The sequence below is a fragment of the Sebastes umbrosus genome, chromosome 24 (genome assembly GCF_015220745.1).
Source record: "Sebastes umbrosus isolate fSebUmb1 chromosome 24, fSebUmb1.pri, whole genome shotgun sequence".
In the NCBI taxonomy this organism is placed as follows: domain Eukaryota; kingdom Metazoa; phylum Chordata; class Actinopteri; order Perciformes; family Sebastidae; genus Sebastes; species Sebastes umbrosus.
This window is the reverse complement of record NC_051292.1, coordinates 11,332,775-11,350,364: the sequence shown is the minus strand read 5'-3', so window position 1 is coordinate 11,350,364 and position 17,590 is coordinate 11,332,775. Positions and strand designations below refer to the sequence as shown.

Here is a 17,590-nt window from a genome sequence, read left to right as displayed (position 1 = left end):
TCACATATCTGGAGGTCACAGGTCAAGGGACCCCTTGATGCCAGTTTTTCCTCGCCAAAATTTTGCATAAGTTTGGAGCATTATTTAACCTCCTTCGTGACAAGGTAGTATGACATAGTTGGTACCAATGGATTTATTAGGTTTTCTAGTTTTATATCATGCCGGTATCTTCACTTTAAGTTTAGAACTGAGCACGCTACAACCTCCGAAATATCAAATAGCGGCCGGGCCCGATGGCAGCTCATCGGACTTTCAAGAGGTTAAAGAAATGAGTGCCGTTAAAACAAAGTTGTGTTAATACGTTATTATTGCGTTAACTTTGACAGCCCTAATTTATTTACAACTAATTTGCAACAGCAAATATGTTTAGAGGAAAAAAACGTGCCGCCCCAATCCTTCTGTTGCCTAAACCTAAACACATTCAGGATGCAAATTAGGGCTGGGTGATATGGAGAAAATCAAATATCACGATATTTTTTGACCAAATACCTCGATATTGTAGGGTTGATGTCGATATAATATCGATATATATACTGTATTGCCCAGCCCGAATGCAAACTGTGGTCTCAAGAGGCCTGCGCTTTGTACGTGAACATAATCCAGAGATTACATAACTGGGAAAAGAAACCAGTACTATACAAACTTAATTTCTCGGAGACATGGTTGAACCTACAACTAAATGTTATCTTCGTATTTGCTACAATTTTTTTTCCATCGTAGTTTGTTGGTGAATTACCTGACACCTTATTGCTATTACTATTGTTGGTAATTTAGATGAGATTGTAAAGTCGTCATTGTTTTTTTGCTAGTGCAGCTGTATCTTTTCCCAACACTGAATTAGTAGTCTGGCCACTGTTCCACGATGCCTCTGATCCATCAACACTTAGCGTCTCTTCTTAGTCCAGAGTGACATCATCCCAGCTTTCCTCTCGATACCACCAATAGAGTGCCCCTTTACTCTCGAGAGAATTGTTCTGACCCTCGCTACTGATGCCTCTGCAGGCAAACTGCCAGTCAATGCTGCTAAAAGCGCTGGTGTTTAACAGCCATTAATACTTCCGCCAAGCCATACAGGAGACCCGTGGGTGGGAAAACACCTCAGAGCTTGCCAAACGTCAAAGATCAGGAGGTGAAATGGTTTGCGTCAGAGGTCATCTTTTCTAAGAATCACATTGTAGTTCAATCAATGTAGTTCCTGAACCTTTAGTTTTTCCAGCCATTATCTGTTGAACGTTGATTATTTAGTCATTCTGCCCAAGCTGTTTTTTCTTGCGTCGGATATTTATTTGGTGTATTTTAAAGCTTCCTCTGTGTGTGAAAGTGTTGAGTATGTCCTCCCCATGGAGCACTTTGATCAAACTCGCGGGTAGAAAGGAAGGATTTCCACCCTTCGTTACTAAAACGTTCAACTTGTTTATCTGCTCGTCTGCCACTTCAGAAAGCAAAAAAACGTCAGAGGAAAGGTGCAGGAGTTCACGAAAAAACACCTTTTAGGTGGTGCTGACCAGCTTTGAGAATGTTTTTTCTTTGCTACAAACAGTATTTATAATGCTGCTTTGATGATATCATGATTATTTAATGAAGGAGTATTTTGTAGTCCCTTTTGGAGCTCTAATTCAATGAAATCGAGACAGCATTTAATATCACTATGAAATATTTAGAGCGTGTTTGAGCTTGTTTACACTGAGCGATGGAAGCCAAAAACTGGGTTTCAAGAAAAAGAAGAAAAAAAACGGTGGTAGAAAGAAAAACACGTCTTGGTTTCTGTCTTGTTTGGCCTAAATTATACTGCGGACCCAAAATATGTGAGATAGATTAGACTAAAACACAGATGAGATGATGTTCTCGTGAGCACTTCAGAGCATCCCGCTTTTAATTGAATCTTCTCAAAGAGTTTGTCGAGAAGTCGTGTTTTTGTCATCCAAAGGCCTTGGTTACCTGTTTTTTTTTCTTGTTTTCTTTTCATGGAAGCAATCATTTTTCCTCTCTACCGACTAATATCTCATTTCCAACATATTTCGCCTTGGCATTGGACTGTGTTACCTGCTGCTATTTGTCTCGGCCCTAGACACTGCCGCGGCTCGTGGCAGTTCAAGAACGCACCATGGCAACCGGTGTTTAAGACTGATCACTTTTTTTATTTCCACTTTTTAACCGTTTCCCTCCGAGCCAAGGTGCAGAGGCATGTAGCCATGATCCTTCAATGTTTCAATCTCTTCCATATAGGATAATGTATAGTACAATATCACCTTGCATGGTACCCACAGTGAGTGTTTTACTGCCCTCCGCCTTTGTATCTCCTCATTGATGACAGTATTATATTTAAATTTCAGCGTTTTTTTTTTTACTGAATTCAGTAGCACAAACTGGGAATCCTTATTTCTGACATCTCTCATGTGTTTTATTGTTGTGTATAGTTCCCTATATAGTCTTTTAATAGTTTTCCATGTTATCCAGGATGTTTTTCTTCTTGAATCTTTTTTTTGTCGCACATTATATTTGTCATTCGCGCAATTTCTTTCGTCGTCCGCATCTTAATTGCACAAATCATTCATCATAATCAGTATAAATGTACAGAATCTTTGGGGGTTTCCCTCCAAAAAACTTCTCTAACACACTTCAACAACAAATGTGAATAGTATTTTTATAAAGCACTGAAAATGGGGCCGACGTGGTGAATTTGTAAATAAGGAGGCGACGCTTTGAATTTATATGGTCTTCTCTCTCCTACCGCTGTTTTTTCTCCCGCTTATAACAACTTGTACAAAAAAAGAGCCGTACATATTTGCTTTATGTAAGTGACTAATGGGAATTTGATTTTTAAAAAAGTGCTTGTTGACCCTTTTTCTCATGTGAAACTCTTGTGAAGCCCCAGAGCTTTGTGGCTGTCCTCATGTAATGTTTCAGTTTAGGTGAACACTGTCAAAGTGGTGGTGGTGGGTGGGGGTGTATCTCTGTTTCACTTCCCCATGCCTGCCACATTTCATTTGTCACTCAGTAATGAGAACAATACCTTCTTTTCCTCTTTATCTCCCCCTCTTTCTAATACTCGTCAAACTGAAACCAGTGCTGCCAACCAACCTAGATAAACTGTGTTACCTTTCTCTGCTTACTTTCTACTGGAAATATTACTGAGCCACGTCCTCCTCCTCCCCTTACCCTGAAAGGCAGAGCACAGCCTCCACAGTACATCCTGTTTTCACTTCATTTCTGATTTGTTTTGCATGCTTTCAGAGGAGACGTAACTCCTCCTCGCCTAGCTTCCCATACTGTCCCCCCTTTATCCAAGACGGTCACTCTCTCTCTGAGTTCTTTGAAACCATACCCAAAGCTTTATATCATAGAAATACCGTTCCTCATGTTTGTTACATGAATCTGTCAAAAGTATATTTTTAATTTAATATAAATAAAGATTGATTCAGTATGTGTTGCGGTGGTTTTGGTGGTGATTTAGTTGTGTGTCTTGCGACTAAAAAACACAGCACTGTCTCCTGAAAGTGACGCTCCCATATAACTAAATTGCATTCTCAATTACATTTGGAAGGAAACATATTTTGTGGCGTATTACGTTTGTCTTTTAAACCTAACTAAGTAGTTCTGTTGCCTGAACCAAACTACACAAGTAGTTTTGTTGCCTAAACCTAACTAGGTAGTTTTGTTGCCTAAACCTAACTAAGTGGTTTTGTTGCTTAAACCTAACTAAGTTATTTTGTTACCTGAACCTAAGTGTTTTTTTTGCCTAAACCTAACTAAGTCATTTTGTTGCTTAAACCTAACTAAGTGGTTTTGTTGCCTGAACCTAACTTAAGTAATTTTGTTACCTAAACCTAACTAAGTGGTTTTGTTGCCTGAACCTAACAAAGTAAGTGTGTTGTTCAAACCTAACTAAGTAATTTTGTTGCCAAAACCTAACTAAGTGGTCTTGTTGCCTACACCTAACTAAGTGGTTTTGTTACCGGAACCTAACTAAGTAATTGTGTTGTTCAAACCTAAGTAATTTTGTTGCCTAAACCTAACTAAGTAATTGTGTAGCTTAAACCTAACTAAGTGGTTTTGTTGCCTGAACCTAACAAAGTAAGTGTGTTGTTCAAACCTAACTAAGTCATTTTGTTGCCTAAACCTACCTAAGTAATTGTGTTGCTTAAACCTAACTAAGTGGTTTTGTTACCTGAACCTAACTAAGTAATTGTGTTGTTGAAACCTAACTAAGTAATTTTGTTGCCTAAACCAAACTAAATAGTTTTGTTGCCTAAACCTAACTAAGAAGTTTTGTTGCCTAAACCTAACTAGGTAGTTTGGTTGCCTAAACCCAACTAAGTGGTTTTGTTGCCTGAACCTAACTAAGTAATTGTGTTGTTCAAACCTAACTAAGTAATTTTGTTGCCTAAACCAAACTAAATAGTTTTGTTGCCTAAACCTAACTAAGAAGTTTTGTTGCCTAAACCTAACTAGGTAGTTTGGTTGCCTAAACCCAACTAAGTGGTTTTGTTGCCTGAACCTAACTAAGTAATTGTGTTGTTCAAACCTAACTAAGTAATTTTGTTACCAAAACCTAACTAAGTGGTCTTGTTGCCTACACCTAACTAAGTGGTTTTGTTACCTGAACCTAACTAAGTAATTGTGTTGTTCAAACCTAAATAATTTTGTTACCTAAACCTAACTAATTGTGTTGCTTAAACCTAACTAAGTGGTTTTGTTACCTGAACCTAACTAAGTAATTTTGTTGCCTAAACCAAACTAAATAGTTTTGTTGCCTAAACCTAACTAAGAAGTTGTGTTGCCTAAACCAAACTAAATAGTTTTGTTGCCTAAACCTGACTAAGTAGTTTTGTTTTGTTATGTTTCAATTTACAACATTAATCATGTGTTTAAAACGGTTTAAAACTGCAACAGTAATCTGGGAAAAAAAATCTGTTCCCTCAGACCGTATTTTGGTTATGCAGTTTAGTTGCATGCAAAAGTAATTTTGTTGGAGACAGGGCTGAAAAAATAACATCTAATGAGAGTTAGAGTTGGATCCAAACATGTTTGCAAGAGGAAAGTTGTGGATGTTCTTTAACACACTTGCTGGCAAGAGTAAACAAAAATCTTGAAGGGAAAATTATCTCCAAGTAAGGCTGTTTTTGGAGAAGGATTATACCTTATGTTTAGAAAAATACCTTTATAATTTCTCCTGCTTTATGGAAAAGCAGCTCCATCGGGGAGTGTAACCCCAGTAGGGATTCTGTGTCAAAGACACCTCAGCAGGGGAGCTCTGGAGCCCTAAACCCGGATCCCCGTGCTCGACATGCTGCCCGTAAATAGAGCAGAAACCGAAAGCCCCCCGTTCGGTTGCTCTAATGCTCACTCTAACAGCTTTAATAATCAAATTTAACAGATGGTGTCTTTAATTAAGGCGAGAAGTTCCAGCGTGCTTATTTTGACCCAACTTCCCCGAGATCAACATCACAGAAGTTGCACTGGAGGGCGAGATTCTGCAGCGCACCACACTTTCATGCTCAAAAGGACTCGCAGATGAAGACCAGCTGCATCAAAAAGCTCCGCAGTGTCCTCCTAGCCTCCTCCAAAAAAGAAAAAAGCCCGCCTCAAATAGGCTAATGTGTGGATGCAACATTTTGCTCTCGTTTTTCCCCCTCGCCCCGTGCTGCGCTTAATCCGCTGTTTACCCAAGTGTTGGTTATGTAAACTGGCGTAGGCAACATCGTTTGCTATGCAAGCGCTCCTCCATTGCTGCTGCATTCCCAGGCTTTCATTTCAATCATAAATAATACAAAACTGTCCAATGGCAGAATATGAGCTTTCTGAAGTCGCTGCTATTAATACTAATAAGGCGATGGGGTGCTTTAAGTAAACACTGTTTATGAACAGAAATCGCCCTCCTTTCTTTTCCTCCTTTTTCCCCTCTCTTCTCTGTCTATTACTTCCCTCCGAGCGCTGAGACTCAATTAGTAAGCACATCTAGTTCCACCATAGTAATTTATAGAGGGGGCTTCTGCTGCAGAGCAAACCCTGTTCCAACTATTTCCAGTTATTCAAAATCTATATCAGGTCTGCCTGCTTGAATCGCTGTCAGAAAAATTACGCGTCCCATTTTCTACGTAAAAGGGAATTTAATTGATACTCAGTCACTCCCTTCCTAATGTTGGACCCGCATAATAGACAGATTATCTCGAACATTAAGCACACTTCCCGACAGGACTTTGCACATTATCACCCGCGCCAGACAGCAAAGGGGGGAGGTCACTGTTAATTCGGCGGCTGCTGTAGAACCATTTGTCATTGTGTTACAAGTCTCCTTTATAGCCGATCTTCCCCGTGAAGCCTGCTGTCGCCGCCAGGAGATGGGGGTTCAGCCCCGTCCCGGAGGCCTGTAGCAATTATACTTACAGCTGCCCTGTACACCTGTGACATGGCTCGGTGATGACAGCTCATCGCCGACACACCGCTGCTGTTTAATTGCAGCGTGTCACCTTGACGGTTTTGCCCACACACCGAAGAAACAAGGCGAGTGTGTGAAATGGCTCCACAGGCTTGATGATTCTTTTATATTACAGCCTAGAGTTTGACCGCTGTGTTTAGAGCTGCAGTTATTTCATCTTCTTTCTCCTTCAGGACTCAAAAATAGCTCGAGAAATAGAATTTTAGGCCACAAGACCGAACTATAATTCTCTACATAAACTGACATTTTATATCTTCAAGGGTGTATTTATTTCATGACCAGGGGAAAGTACCTTAAAATGAAGAATTACTCCACTTAAAGCTAGGGTTGGTAATGTTGATAGCTGGACAGCTGTGAGTACTAACGATAGCCATGTTCGTTGTTTACATTCATAATGTTATGTTTACGTTCATAATGATCATTTTGGGGGATTAGTTTTGGAGGGAGGCCTGAAGCGACAGCCTGTCAGTGTTGCCGACTTGGCAATTTTCTTGCTAGATTTAGGGACTTTTGGAGATAGTGCTGCTAGCTACTGTCATTGGAAAAGAGTTGGCAACACTGGGCTGGGTTTTTCTGTTGGATAATTTTAAAAATCTAGTGTACCCTTGCTGGTTTCTCAACATTACCAACATAAAAAATACAGCATCATATCAGTGAGCTAATATACCCTCCTGAGGCTATTGTTAATAATGCCTTCAAACAAAAGTCACAGTTTTATGCAGGCAGCAACCTCCGGGGTCTGAAAAGTGAAGCCGACGCAGACGTGCCTTAAACTTGCATTCTTTCTAATAGCTCTAATGTCTTAATCAGTGTTTGGTTGTACTTAGCCCCACCCTCTCGTGTCACTTCTGGTTGCAACCAAGATGGCGACGTCCAAAAAACCAAGATGGCAACGGCCAAAAACCAAGATGTCAACGGCTAAAACCAAGATGTCAACGGCCAAAAACCAAGATGTCAACGGCTAAAACCAAGATGTCAACGGCCAAAAACCAAGATGTCAACGGCTAAAAACCAAGAAGGCAACGGCCAAAAACCAAGATGTCAACGGCTAAAACCAAGATGTCAACGGCCAAAAACCAAGATGTCAACGGCTAAAAACCAAGAAGGCAACGGCCAAAAACCAAGATGTCAACGGCTAAAACCAAGATGTCAACGGCTAAAAACCAAGAAGGCAACAGCCAAAAACCAAGATGTCAACGGCTAAAACCAAGATGTCAACGGCTAAAAACCAAGATGGCGACAGCCAAAAAAACAAGATGGCGACAGCTAAAAACCAAGATGGCGACAGCCAAAAACCAAGATGTCAACGGCCAAAAACCAAGACGGCAACGGCCAAAAACCAAGATGTCAACGGCTAAAAACCAAGAAGGCAACGGCCAAAAACCAAGATGTCAACGGCCAAAAACCAAGATGTCAACGGCCAAAAACCAAGAAGGCAACGGCCAAAAACCAAGATGTCAACGGCCAAAAACCAAGACGGCAACGGCTAAAAACCAAGATGGCAACGGCCAAAAACCAAGATAGCGACGACCACAATGTCAAACTCAAGGCTTCAAAACCGAAGTCCACAGACCAATGGGTGACGTCACGGTGACTACGTCCACCTCTATATATGGTTTCATGCATTTATATGGCATTCTTACGTCTAATTCAGTGATTTTTCTATTCAGTCTTTATTTATATACATATTCTTGCTCTTACTACAGCCCCACGTACAACCCGCTGTGCCCAGTTACAGTTGCTAAGCTATGATCGGACAATTGCTGGCTCAGGGAAGGGGTCTATCAAAAGGTCGTTTAGCTATTCATTTATTCAGTTGGTCAGTCAGCTAGTTGTTTGTTGTTTTATTTTGGCATCATATCACCTATCAATTGCATAAAAATCCTCTTTCTTAAAATCTAAAAAAGCTGTAACAACAGGGCTGATTAATCTGCTGCTTTATTCTACATCTCTTCATCATGTCAACACTAATTTGACATCATTACTCCAACACATTATGTAGCTCTTTTTTTAACTTCAGACAGTATATTTACATTCTAATAACACGGAAAATGCTCCTGGTGTCGGCGCCCTAATGTGCAATTAAGTTGTGTCCATTATGTTGCTTCCATAATGTGGTTAAAGATACGGAGCATAAATCACACTTATCTCCCACCATGAGGCTATATCTGCCCGATAACACGCAATTATCTGAGTTATGTTTACTGAGATCCAGAGTTGAGGCGAGACGCGGGGTTTTCGATTTAGCTCTGATGACTAATTCCCAGTACAATATTGACAGCTCTCTTCCTTTTCCATTTAGACTGATCATTATGTCAAATCTGTGACAGAAGTTGAGATAAATCTGAACGCGGCCCTGTGGTTTGAGCCGGTTATTAATAGAAATATATACACACGGCGTGTCATGTCATTGATAAATCTTTCAAAGGGCTTTTTTATGGCTTTCGATAAGAAGCCTGAGTCATTAGTATTCATCAACAATCCTATCAAAGCCTTGCAGATACAGCGCATGGTCAGCTTCAGTCAGAAAAAAAGACTTACTTTACGAATTGACTCAATTGCAACCTAATAATTTAAACATAAAACTCATTAATTTCCATTGAATAAAACATGCCTGTTTGTAATTGGAGTACACATTTCTCCAACAGTGTTGCAGGTGTCGGATCAGCGCTTTTTTTCCACCGACTTGAGCCAAAACTTGTGGGATTCGCTATCTCCATGCCCGAGGCTCATACAGAAGTCTGGGGGAAAGACAGACCCGAAGAGACCTATCTGCAGCCAGCCAATGAAGACAGTCCAGTCTGTAGCTGTGGATTACCATGGAGAAGAGGAGGAGGAAGGAGGAGGAGGAAGAAAATGAGACGAGAAGACAACTTCCCGTGAGGCAACTTTTCCACACAGCATAGTAATCAGGGCAGAGAAGGCGGCTGAGGAGGCAGTGGAGTAAGGAGAAGAGAGAGAATAGGCCGAATGGAGGTAAAGGTTGGGCACAACAGCCCGAGGCAGCCTGTCGAGGGCAGAGAGTTGCACAAAATCACCTCCGAGAGGGAGACACGAGTAGCAGGAGAGACAGAGAGCGGATGCTAGCCGAAGCCGTCGACTAAATAACTCCTAACAATATTGCTGCTCGAGTTTATAAAACGCTTTTGGAAAAAATTGCCGTGTAAATGTGCTTCGGCGTAAAACAAAATCTACACTTCATTCTGTGCGAGATTACATAAGGAAGCGTTTGGCAGTAGTCTTATGCTGAGTCACGCCACAAGCTGTTTACCCAGAAGATCCATGAGGCGAACATGACATGAATGCGCAAATATGTATTCTGGTCTTGTTACTGTGTGCCTTATGGCTGTAATACAATCTGCAAACTATTGCACAGCTACAATAGTGAGACACGATTGGATGCATTGCTTCTTAAAGGATTTTGCCAATGCAGTCGTATATAATATAAAGTTCACTTTAACGACAAGTAGCCTAGTAAGCTATTTGTTGTGTTCTTCACTTGATAATCAAAGTCGCTCTCTGTCTATATTTCCTCTGCAGTTGATTAAAACACAACAGCAGCATTTGATTCATACAACCCATCACTATAGGTGAATGTGCTGTATGTGTAGCGTTGCTTAGCAGCATATAAGTAGTAGTGTATCAGGAACAGGTACAAGTTGACAGCTTGGTAAAGACAGAGTGACCAGACTGCATTATCACATTATTGCAAGCTCAACACATGACATGGCATGTAATATATGGAAGACGAAACCTGCCAAAATAAAAAATAAATAAATAAATGGCTCGATAAATGAATAAATATGCCATTAATGGTGCCTTCAAATGGACCTTGTGAGCTTGTGTTTACAACATGGGAAGTCGTGCACACGATAGGTTTGGCCTTTAAGTCGTGAGAACACCGCTGCTAAGCAAACGGCAATATTTACGTCAGTGTCTAGAAGCCAAAAGAGGAGACACCATAAATGTACCAAAAATAATATTGAAAATAATTGTAGGCCTTAATTAATTGATAAAATATGATATAATTGGATATTTGTTTTAGTTTGATTCTTTATTTATTTATCTTTGTATTAATTCCCCTATCTATCCAGTCTTCTATTTAATTTATTTTATTAACTTTTAAATGTATTTAATTATTTTTGCATTTATTCTTTATTAATTTTTTTTTTCTGGTACATTCAATGGCATATTTAGTTATTAATCAAGTCATTTATTTATTTATTTTATTTTATTATGATTTTGTCACGTTCCTTCCTCCATAGGTATTTGCCAGAATGATAATTCCTGATATAGAAACATTTGTGCCTTTAGATTTTCTTCTAATATGAGGGTTGAAATATGACTTTTATTATTATCATTTAAAGCTGAAGTAGGCCAGATTGGAGCAAATATGATTAAAAAATTATTTTATAAAACGGTGGCTATATCGTGATAGTAGTACATGAAACAGGTAAACTGAAAAAAATCATGTGCCTTTGTGTCCTCAGGTGTCCTCCAGTGCTCCTAACGACATCTACAAAATTTCACAGACCATAGGAAAACAAGCAGTCAGAGCTGATCTGGGATCTGCTGTCCATCTGCTGTCTATGAGAGCCGGCTGTCAATCATCAAACGATCAAACTAGGCAACGCTGATCAAATATGAATCAATATTATGTTACGTTAATGCCTATTTCTCGCCTCAAATGTTTGCAGAATCATCTAGTAGTGTACTGTTTAGCTGTAAAATGAGAAAGTCTTCCGTCAAGGGCTACATTTTCTAAAGCCTGAAAACAGAGTCATGAGGAGGTGCAGAAGTCTAATTATCTCTCAGAACACTTGAATTACAATATGCTGAAAGGTTATTATGGAATTTTTGCCCAATGATGCCAAAAATATACTGCCTACTGCCACTTCAATGAATTGCTTTTTAATGCCGCAGTATGGAAGTCCACCCTTGCCAAAAGTCAAATAAAATGACATACTCAAATTTAGATTTTAGCTTTCCATTTGTGTGCAAATATTGCATGATGAACATTTGAGAAGCAATATGTCATAACTCTAAAAATGTAACTGTTAAAATCATTTTCAATGCATTAAGAACCATGACACCACCGTGATACTAATTAAATTGATGTTTCATTTTCAAATTGGCAGATCATGCGCAACCTGAGCTTGAAAGTAAAATTTCTAACTGGATTTTTATACATTTTACATTTTAATAATGTCTTGTTATTAGCTCATTTCTAATGAAAATGAAATGATAATGGTCTTTTTCATGTTCATTTCCAAAAAGACTAGGATTTACTCCCAGGTCTCTTTTGTTAAATTAGCCATCAAAAATTGCAATTTGATGTAATGATTTAATTAAAAAACATTGGCAGCTCTGGACTTCCATATAACAGAACATCTCTTATTTATTTTTCTTGATGCTGCCTCACACACGCACACACACTTTCAGGTAAACGTGCACCTGTCCACCCACGCACACACCCTCACAGTTATGCAGCTGCAAGTGTTTCTCTTTTATAGCTCAGTGAGGATTTTCAGTGAGAGGTATCTGACTTTTCTCTCTTTATTCCTACAGTGACCCTGAGCAACACACACACACACACACACACACACACACACACGCACACACACACATACACCCACACAACTGCGCACATACACAAACACACAGACTGGCCTGAGGACAGAGATGGAGAGCTCTAATTTCCAAAGGACCCGCAAAGTCTTTCCATCCCTCTAAACTCAATCTCCTCTCTTTCTTCCTCTCTCAACAAAGCTACACACACTTGCAGAATTAACACACATACGGACACACAGAAACTTTATTATCCTTTAACTAAATGCACAAATCTGTATCTCTCTTGGGTCTCCCTCTTACTGGCATTATTTAACCCCCACCACCATCACCACCACACACAATTCTTCAAATCACGCTGACACCTTGTGACTCCGTCATACGTGCACAGTCGATTACGTTTCAAAGCTCCCAGACAGGGAGCAGAGAGATGAGATTGATGCTGGATAAAGCACGTAATACGCCTTTCTCATGCTCCACTGGGCTCTGAACAAGGGCCTGGAGGTCTATAAGAAGGATTGACATTGTAAAAGATGGAGAAAATGATAGTTTGACATATAAGCCCACAGATTCATGACCAAGCAATACTATTCTGTAACCAAATAGTCCCACGTTTGATTCTTTGCAAATGCACATCCATCAGTCGTTTCCTGTCCTGCTGTTTTTTTTAGTGAATGCGCCGAACCCCTACCTGCTCACTCCATCACGCGTCGCTGTGGATAATAGCATCAGCTAAATCCCCATCATGTAAAGAGGCCCGGAGACGTCCAGATGGTCCGCAGCAGCGCACATAATTTGTCAAAGAAAATGATGCTGAACAGTGTAAGAAATTAAGCAAATCCAGGCAGAAAGCAGTTCTTCTCTTTGCTCGATGTGGAATGCTGTTAAAAGATGAGGTTGTGCAATGTTTCTATTGTATACAAGATTACCACGGGAAAAAAATAAGCCCACAATTAATTAATCTTAATAGCAACTATTGCGTGTGCAGCCTGATATAGCGTGTGACGTACAACTCCACCATTCTTCAAGAGTTAGATGAGAAAATTGATACCACTCTCGCATATGTATGCTAAATATGAGGCTAGACCCAGCAGGAAGTTAGCGGGACAAATGACTCTGCAGTAGTCCCGGGTATTTATCTGCTCCGGCTCCGATCAGAAGTGATGGAAACATGACACCCGATTGGACAACCTAATTTTCGCCCCTTTTCCAACGCAATGCTATGACTACGACGATCTCAGTCTCAAATTCTGTCCGTCTATGTCTAAACAGCGCTCGAACATCGTTCCAAATTAGTCGGCACAGTTTGAAAGAGAGACTGAATAAGTAACATATAAAGTGAAGTAAGTAAGTAAGTAACCACTGTAACATTTTCAGTTTACTAACCCTGTTTTCCAGCATATTCATGGCGTCGAACATAACCCACCAGAGAAAAAAAACGTTTCTCGTCTACTGGCAATGAGAAAGGAATCAATTGCTTATTTTCAGCGGGTTTTCCCACGTTTAAAAAATCTGCATATACACGCTAATTTTGATGGAAAAGGGGTATTAATGTGCTTTAAGGCCTTTACACTCCGGGGCTGTTATATTTGTGCGAATAATTTGCACGTCAATATATTTTTTTGAGCTGTTGTTTTCACACAGAATGCTAATATTATGCTGTGAAAAAGCAACACGATGTTATTTTCGGAACAACATTGATTTTTCCTAGTTTTCGCACCACGAATAAAGGCGTAAACCGCTCACGTACTGCGGAACGCGTTGAATTGCGCCTTTTATTTATGAATCAATAACACAGAGCTCTGTAGACCGAACCAAGACGGCAAACTTTATTACTCCTTTCAACCTTGACAAAGGTAGCGCATACTAGATCCACTCCTTCTGTTCTTCCCTTACACAATAAAAGCCTTAGACCTACCGTTCTTCCCTTTCACAATAAAAGCATTAGACCTATGATATTAGTTGGCGAGTATTTCGCATTTCCGTATCGTTAGTTCGTCATGGGCCTTTAGAGATGCTAGTAGACATATTATCTTGGCTTTTGACAGGACAAGGCCAGCTATTTCCACCTGCTTCCAGTCTTTGTGCTAAGCTTTGTGCAGCTAACCGCCTGCTGTTTCTAGCTTTACATTTGGTCTACAGACGTGAGAGTGAGTGTTGAACTATTCCATTAACAGCATAAAATATAGCAACATACATTGCATTTGGGCGGCATAATCCTTCATTACAATGACCACGTTGATCCTCTCAGCTTGTAAAACTGGCATAAGTGCCTCCCTGAGCATGTTCAGTGTACACAGTGTTTTAAAAAAATGTCTTTCCTTTTTGCATTATCACAAGAAGCTTTTTGCGTTATGTTTTCTTACTTCTGAAACTGGACCTGTGACCGACTGTTCTGCATTTCTCCCGTTGCCAGGTCACATTTTCTGAAGTGGACTTTTTCTCCATCTTGGGCCGAGGCCTCTAAGTGCCTTTTTACACGACATTAAACGCGCCGTGAATCCCTTTTAAGAAGCGAAGAAACACCTCAGACGTTCCCTGACACGGAGACACAAAGAAAGAGCCCTCTCCGGCGTCTCGCCCCCTTGACTCCGAACACTTTGATGCGGCCGAATGGAGCAAAGGGAGGGCATCTTTCCGCCGCCGCCTACCTGCATCCGCTTTCATCCGGGAGTGATGCTTTCCTGCGGAGGGAGTCCTGGCACTGTAAGCAATTTTAGGTCTGTGTTTTAATTAATGTAACCACTGAGAGTGATGAATCAAGATCCTTTTTTCTATATATAGATATACTCTTTGAGCATAAAAGTGTCCTGTTCGTCCGTATATATATGTGTGTGTGTGTGTGTGTGAGACACTTTGTAAATGTGTGTTTGTCCTACCAGCTCCTGCAGTGACTGAGCGTCTCTAATTGAGTGTGCTGCTCACTCAGACAGGAGGTCTCAGACAGTGTTGACATTCAGGCAGTGGAAGGCCACCATTGGGGATGACAGCTGATCATTCTTCCAGCCAGCACCCTAATTACACGGAGATGGAAAGAGCGACGGAGAGAGGCATAAGCAGCGAGAGAGAGAGAGGCTTTTTAAACAACAAACAGGTTCCGGTTGCTTCCAATCAAGCCTCCCGTCCTGCTGTTTCGTCCATTCATAATGCGTGGCCCCCCCCGGTGAGTAGAAAAGCAGCCAACACCCCACTGCCTTCCTGCTCTCTGACTGAGCTCCGGCGACCACACTGCCTCTCGCATCTCTCACAAACACTTTCCCAATTATACCGAAGTCGTGAGCCTCCTGTGTGATTTCGCTGTCGCCCGGAAGCATAAAGAAAACGTCAAACTCTCTCCGGGACGCGCGCACGCACACACACCGAGACGTGTGCACACACACACACCCTTTGATGTATGGAGTCAATCAGCCTTCATTGGACAGTGTTGTGATAGCCTCAGGATATTAGCAGGCTTGCTCTCTGCTCACCCAGATGATAAACTCCTTTATGTGTCCACAGGCCTTTTGTGGAGCAATAACAGCATCTCTGGCCTTTCTCACCCTTCGCCCATCCATTTCAGTATAACTCAAGAGTGTGAGCGGTTTAGGAGCGGCGTCGAAAGACCTCCCGGGAATGGTGATGAACTGCACATCGTCAGGTGGGCGACTGCATTTTTTAATCACAATAACCCACCCAAAACCACACCCTTTATCCTAAACATTCATATTCTTTCATGACGTGCGACCTCCATGCAGTACAGCGGGGTGGGTCCCCTTCTCTTAATGTGATGTTTAAAGAGGACATATGCTCATTTTCAGGTGCATACTTGTATTTTAGGTTCATGTTTACATGCTTTAATGTTCAAAAAACACTTTATTTTTCTCATACCGGCTGTGCTGCAGCACCTCGTTTCACCCTCTGTCTGAAACGCTCTGTTTGAGCTAACTTCGCAGACCTTTAACATGCACAGAAAACTAAATAACACTCTACAGTTAAGGGAAAAAGCACAAAAAGCATAATAGGTCATCTTTAAAGTGTTTACACGACTGATCTACTACGTCGCCGTTCTACTCTAATCTCCGCATAAAGTGGCTGCATTGTGGTGGCCGTGTTTCAACAGGTACCAGTTTCCTCCTTCAGTCTTGATTATTGCACAGCAAACTGTGGAGTGAGCACAATGCTGCGTGTTCTACCTGGAATGTGCACTTGCGAATATTTGGATTTGGCTGCAGTTAGTTGCTGCATGAAGTCGTTCTGCAATCTAGCAAAAATTTGGCCAAGATCACTAATTTACTTTATAACAAATTAGGATTTTACGTATAAGACATATGATGAGCTTATGAAATATGATGCATTAACCTACTCAACAGTGTAAATTAGTTCCATATACAGTATAATTGCATTACATCAGCTGTCGTCTACAGTGCTCTCCCTCAATACTGGACCAATATTACATATTATTGTCCCCAGTAGTCAGTTAGACACAAAAACATGGTAACATAGGTTCAAAAATACTGAATTCACCCTTTAAGAACTTCTACTTTTGGTACATTTCTCTAATAAAAGCTCAAGTATTTCACTTGAATAAGCTTTTTTCAATACAGAACTATTAGATCGCACATCTGTTGCGCAGTCAAGCATGCTCACACACACACAAAAGCATATATGAATGAATTAAAAAAAAGATGTATGGGCATAAAACGCACACACAGGACTCCACTTAAGATTCATTTAATGAGAGTTTCGTGGGCGGCGGCGTCTCTGACCTTGCTCACGCAGCTCTCTTATTGTCACACACCGCACAGGAAGCTGCTGACTGTAGCGTGACAGGGAGGTGACAACTCTATTTAAGAACTTTGAGCATGTGAGTACAATACGCACATTTTTGAGCGTGCGATGGGTAGTGTGTATTCGGAAGTGTGTCCGTCGCTCTCGTGTGTGTGCGTATATGTGTGTTTATCTGTGCATGTGCGAGCATGTGGGTGTTCAACATGGTTGTCAAGTGCTTGAGCGGGCCAATCTCTCATCTGCCATCCGCTCAGATCAGCTGACATGCAGCCAAAGCAAACAGACATAAAGACAGAGCGGAAGGCATCACTATGCAGCTCAGCAGTGCAGTTTGTCCTGACCCTGTCTGGGGCCCTCTCCTCTCCGCTGATTCTAATGAGCTCCCCCGGGATTAGTCTTAGGCGGCCAGCGTCCCAATGAGGCGGGGGGGGGGATTCGGTACAGGGAGGGATGTGGGGCGACATCAATACACCCACACAAACATTGCACTCACCTCAGCACGCAGGCACAAACTTGTTTGAGCAGGAAGGAAAACACTGGATCCACCAGCTACTGTAAAATAGCCTGAGAAAAATAGATTTTTTTCCGCACGTCCATCCAGATGCACGGCTAGTTTTTCTAAGAATACAATACAAGATTCTGTACCTGCACATAAAATCAGAGCTCCCTTAAGATTTATAACATGAAATCTGTATCCTTGGAAAACTGTATATCACAAGAAAAATCATTACTATGTCGTTATCAATACTCTAGCATTACAATCCTTGTAGCATTAGAATTGACGGGGAAACTAGCCAGTAATCTTCACATTTAACT

At 41.0% G+C, this 17,590-nt stretch overlaps 2 protein-coding genes across 3 annotated transcripts in view; both read left to right on the top strand.

The window, feature by feature from the left end:
- LOC119483764 (receptor tyrosine-protein kinase erbB-4-like) overlaps positions 1-10,990 on the top strand; it is a 296,368-nt gene extending 285,378 nt beyond the window's left edge. The window contains exons 27-28 of one of the 2 annotated variants that reach the window (XM_037762209.1): positions 9,088-9,318; positions 10,930-10,987. In XM_037762209.1, coding sequence (XP_037618137.1) covers positions 9,088-9,299 — 212 coding nt within the window. In that variant the 3' untranslated portion in view covers positions 9,300-9,318; positions 10,930-10,987. Of the gene's footprint in view, positions 1-9,087; positions 9,319-10,929 lie in introns of both variants that reach the window. The other variant, XM_037762210.1, reaches the window with a different exon arrangement.
- A 224-nt stretch (positions 10,991-11,214) lies between these two features.
- LOC119484032 overlaps positions 11,215-17,590 on the top strand; it is a 55,427-nt gene continuing 49,051 nt past the window's right edge. Inside the window, exons 1-3 of the mRNA XM_037762591.1 lie at positions 11,215-12,829; positions 14,424-14,713; positions 15,506-15,644. Of these exons, the coding sequence (XP_037618519.1) occupies positions 14,611-14,713; positions 15,506-15,644 (242 nt within the window). The 5' untranslated portion in view covers positions 11,215-12,829; positions 14,424-14,610. The remainder of the gene's footprint in view (positions 12,830-14,423; positions 14,714-15,505; positions 15,645-17,590) is intronic.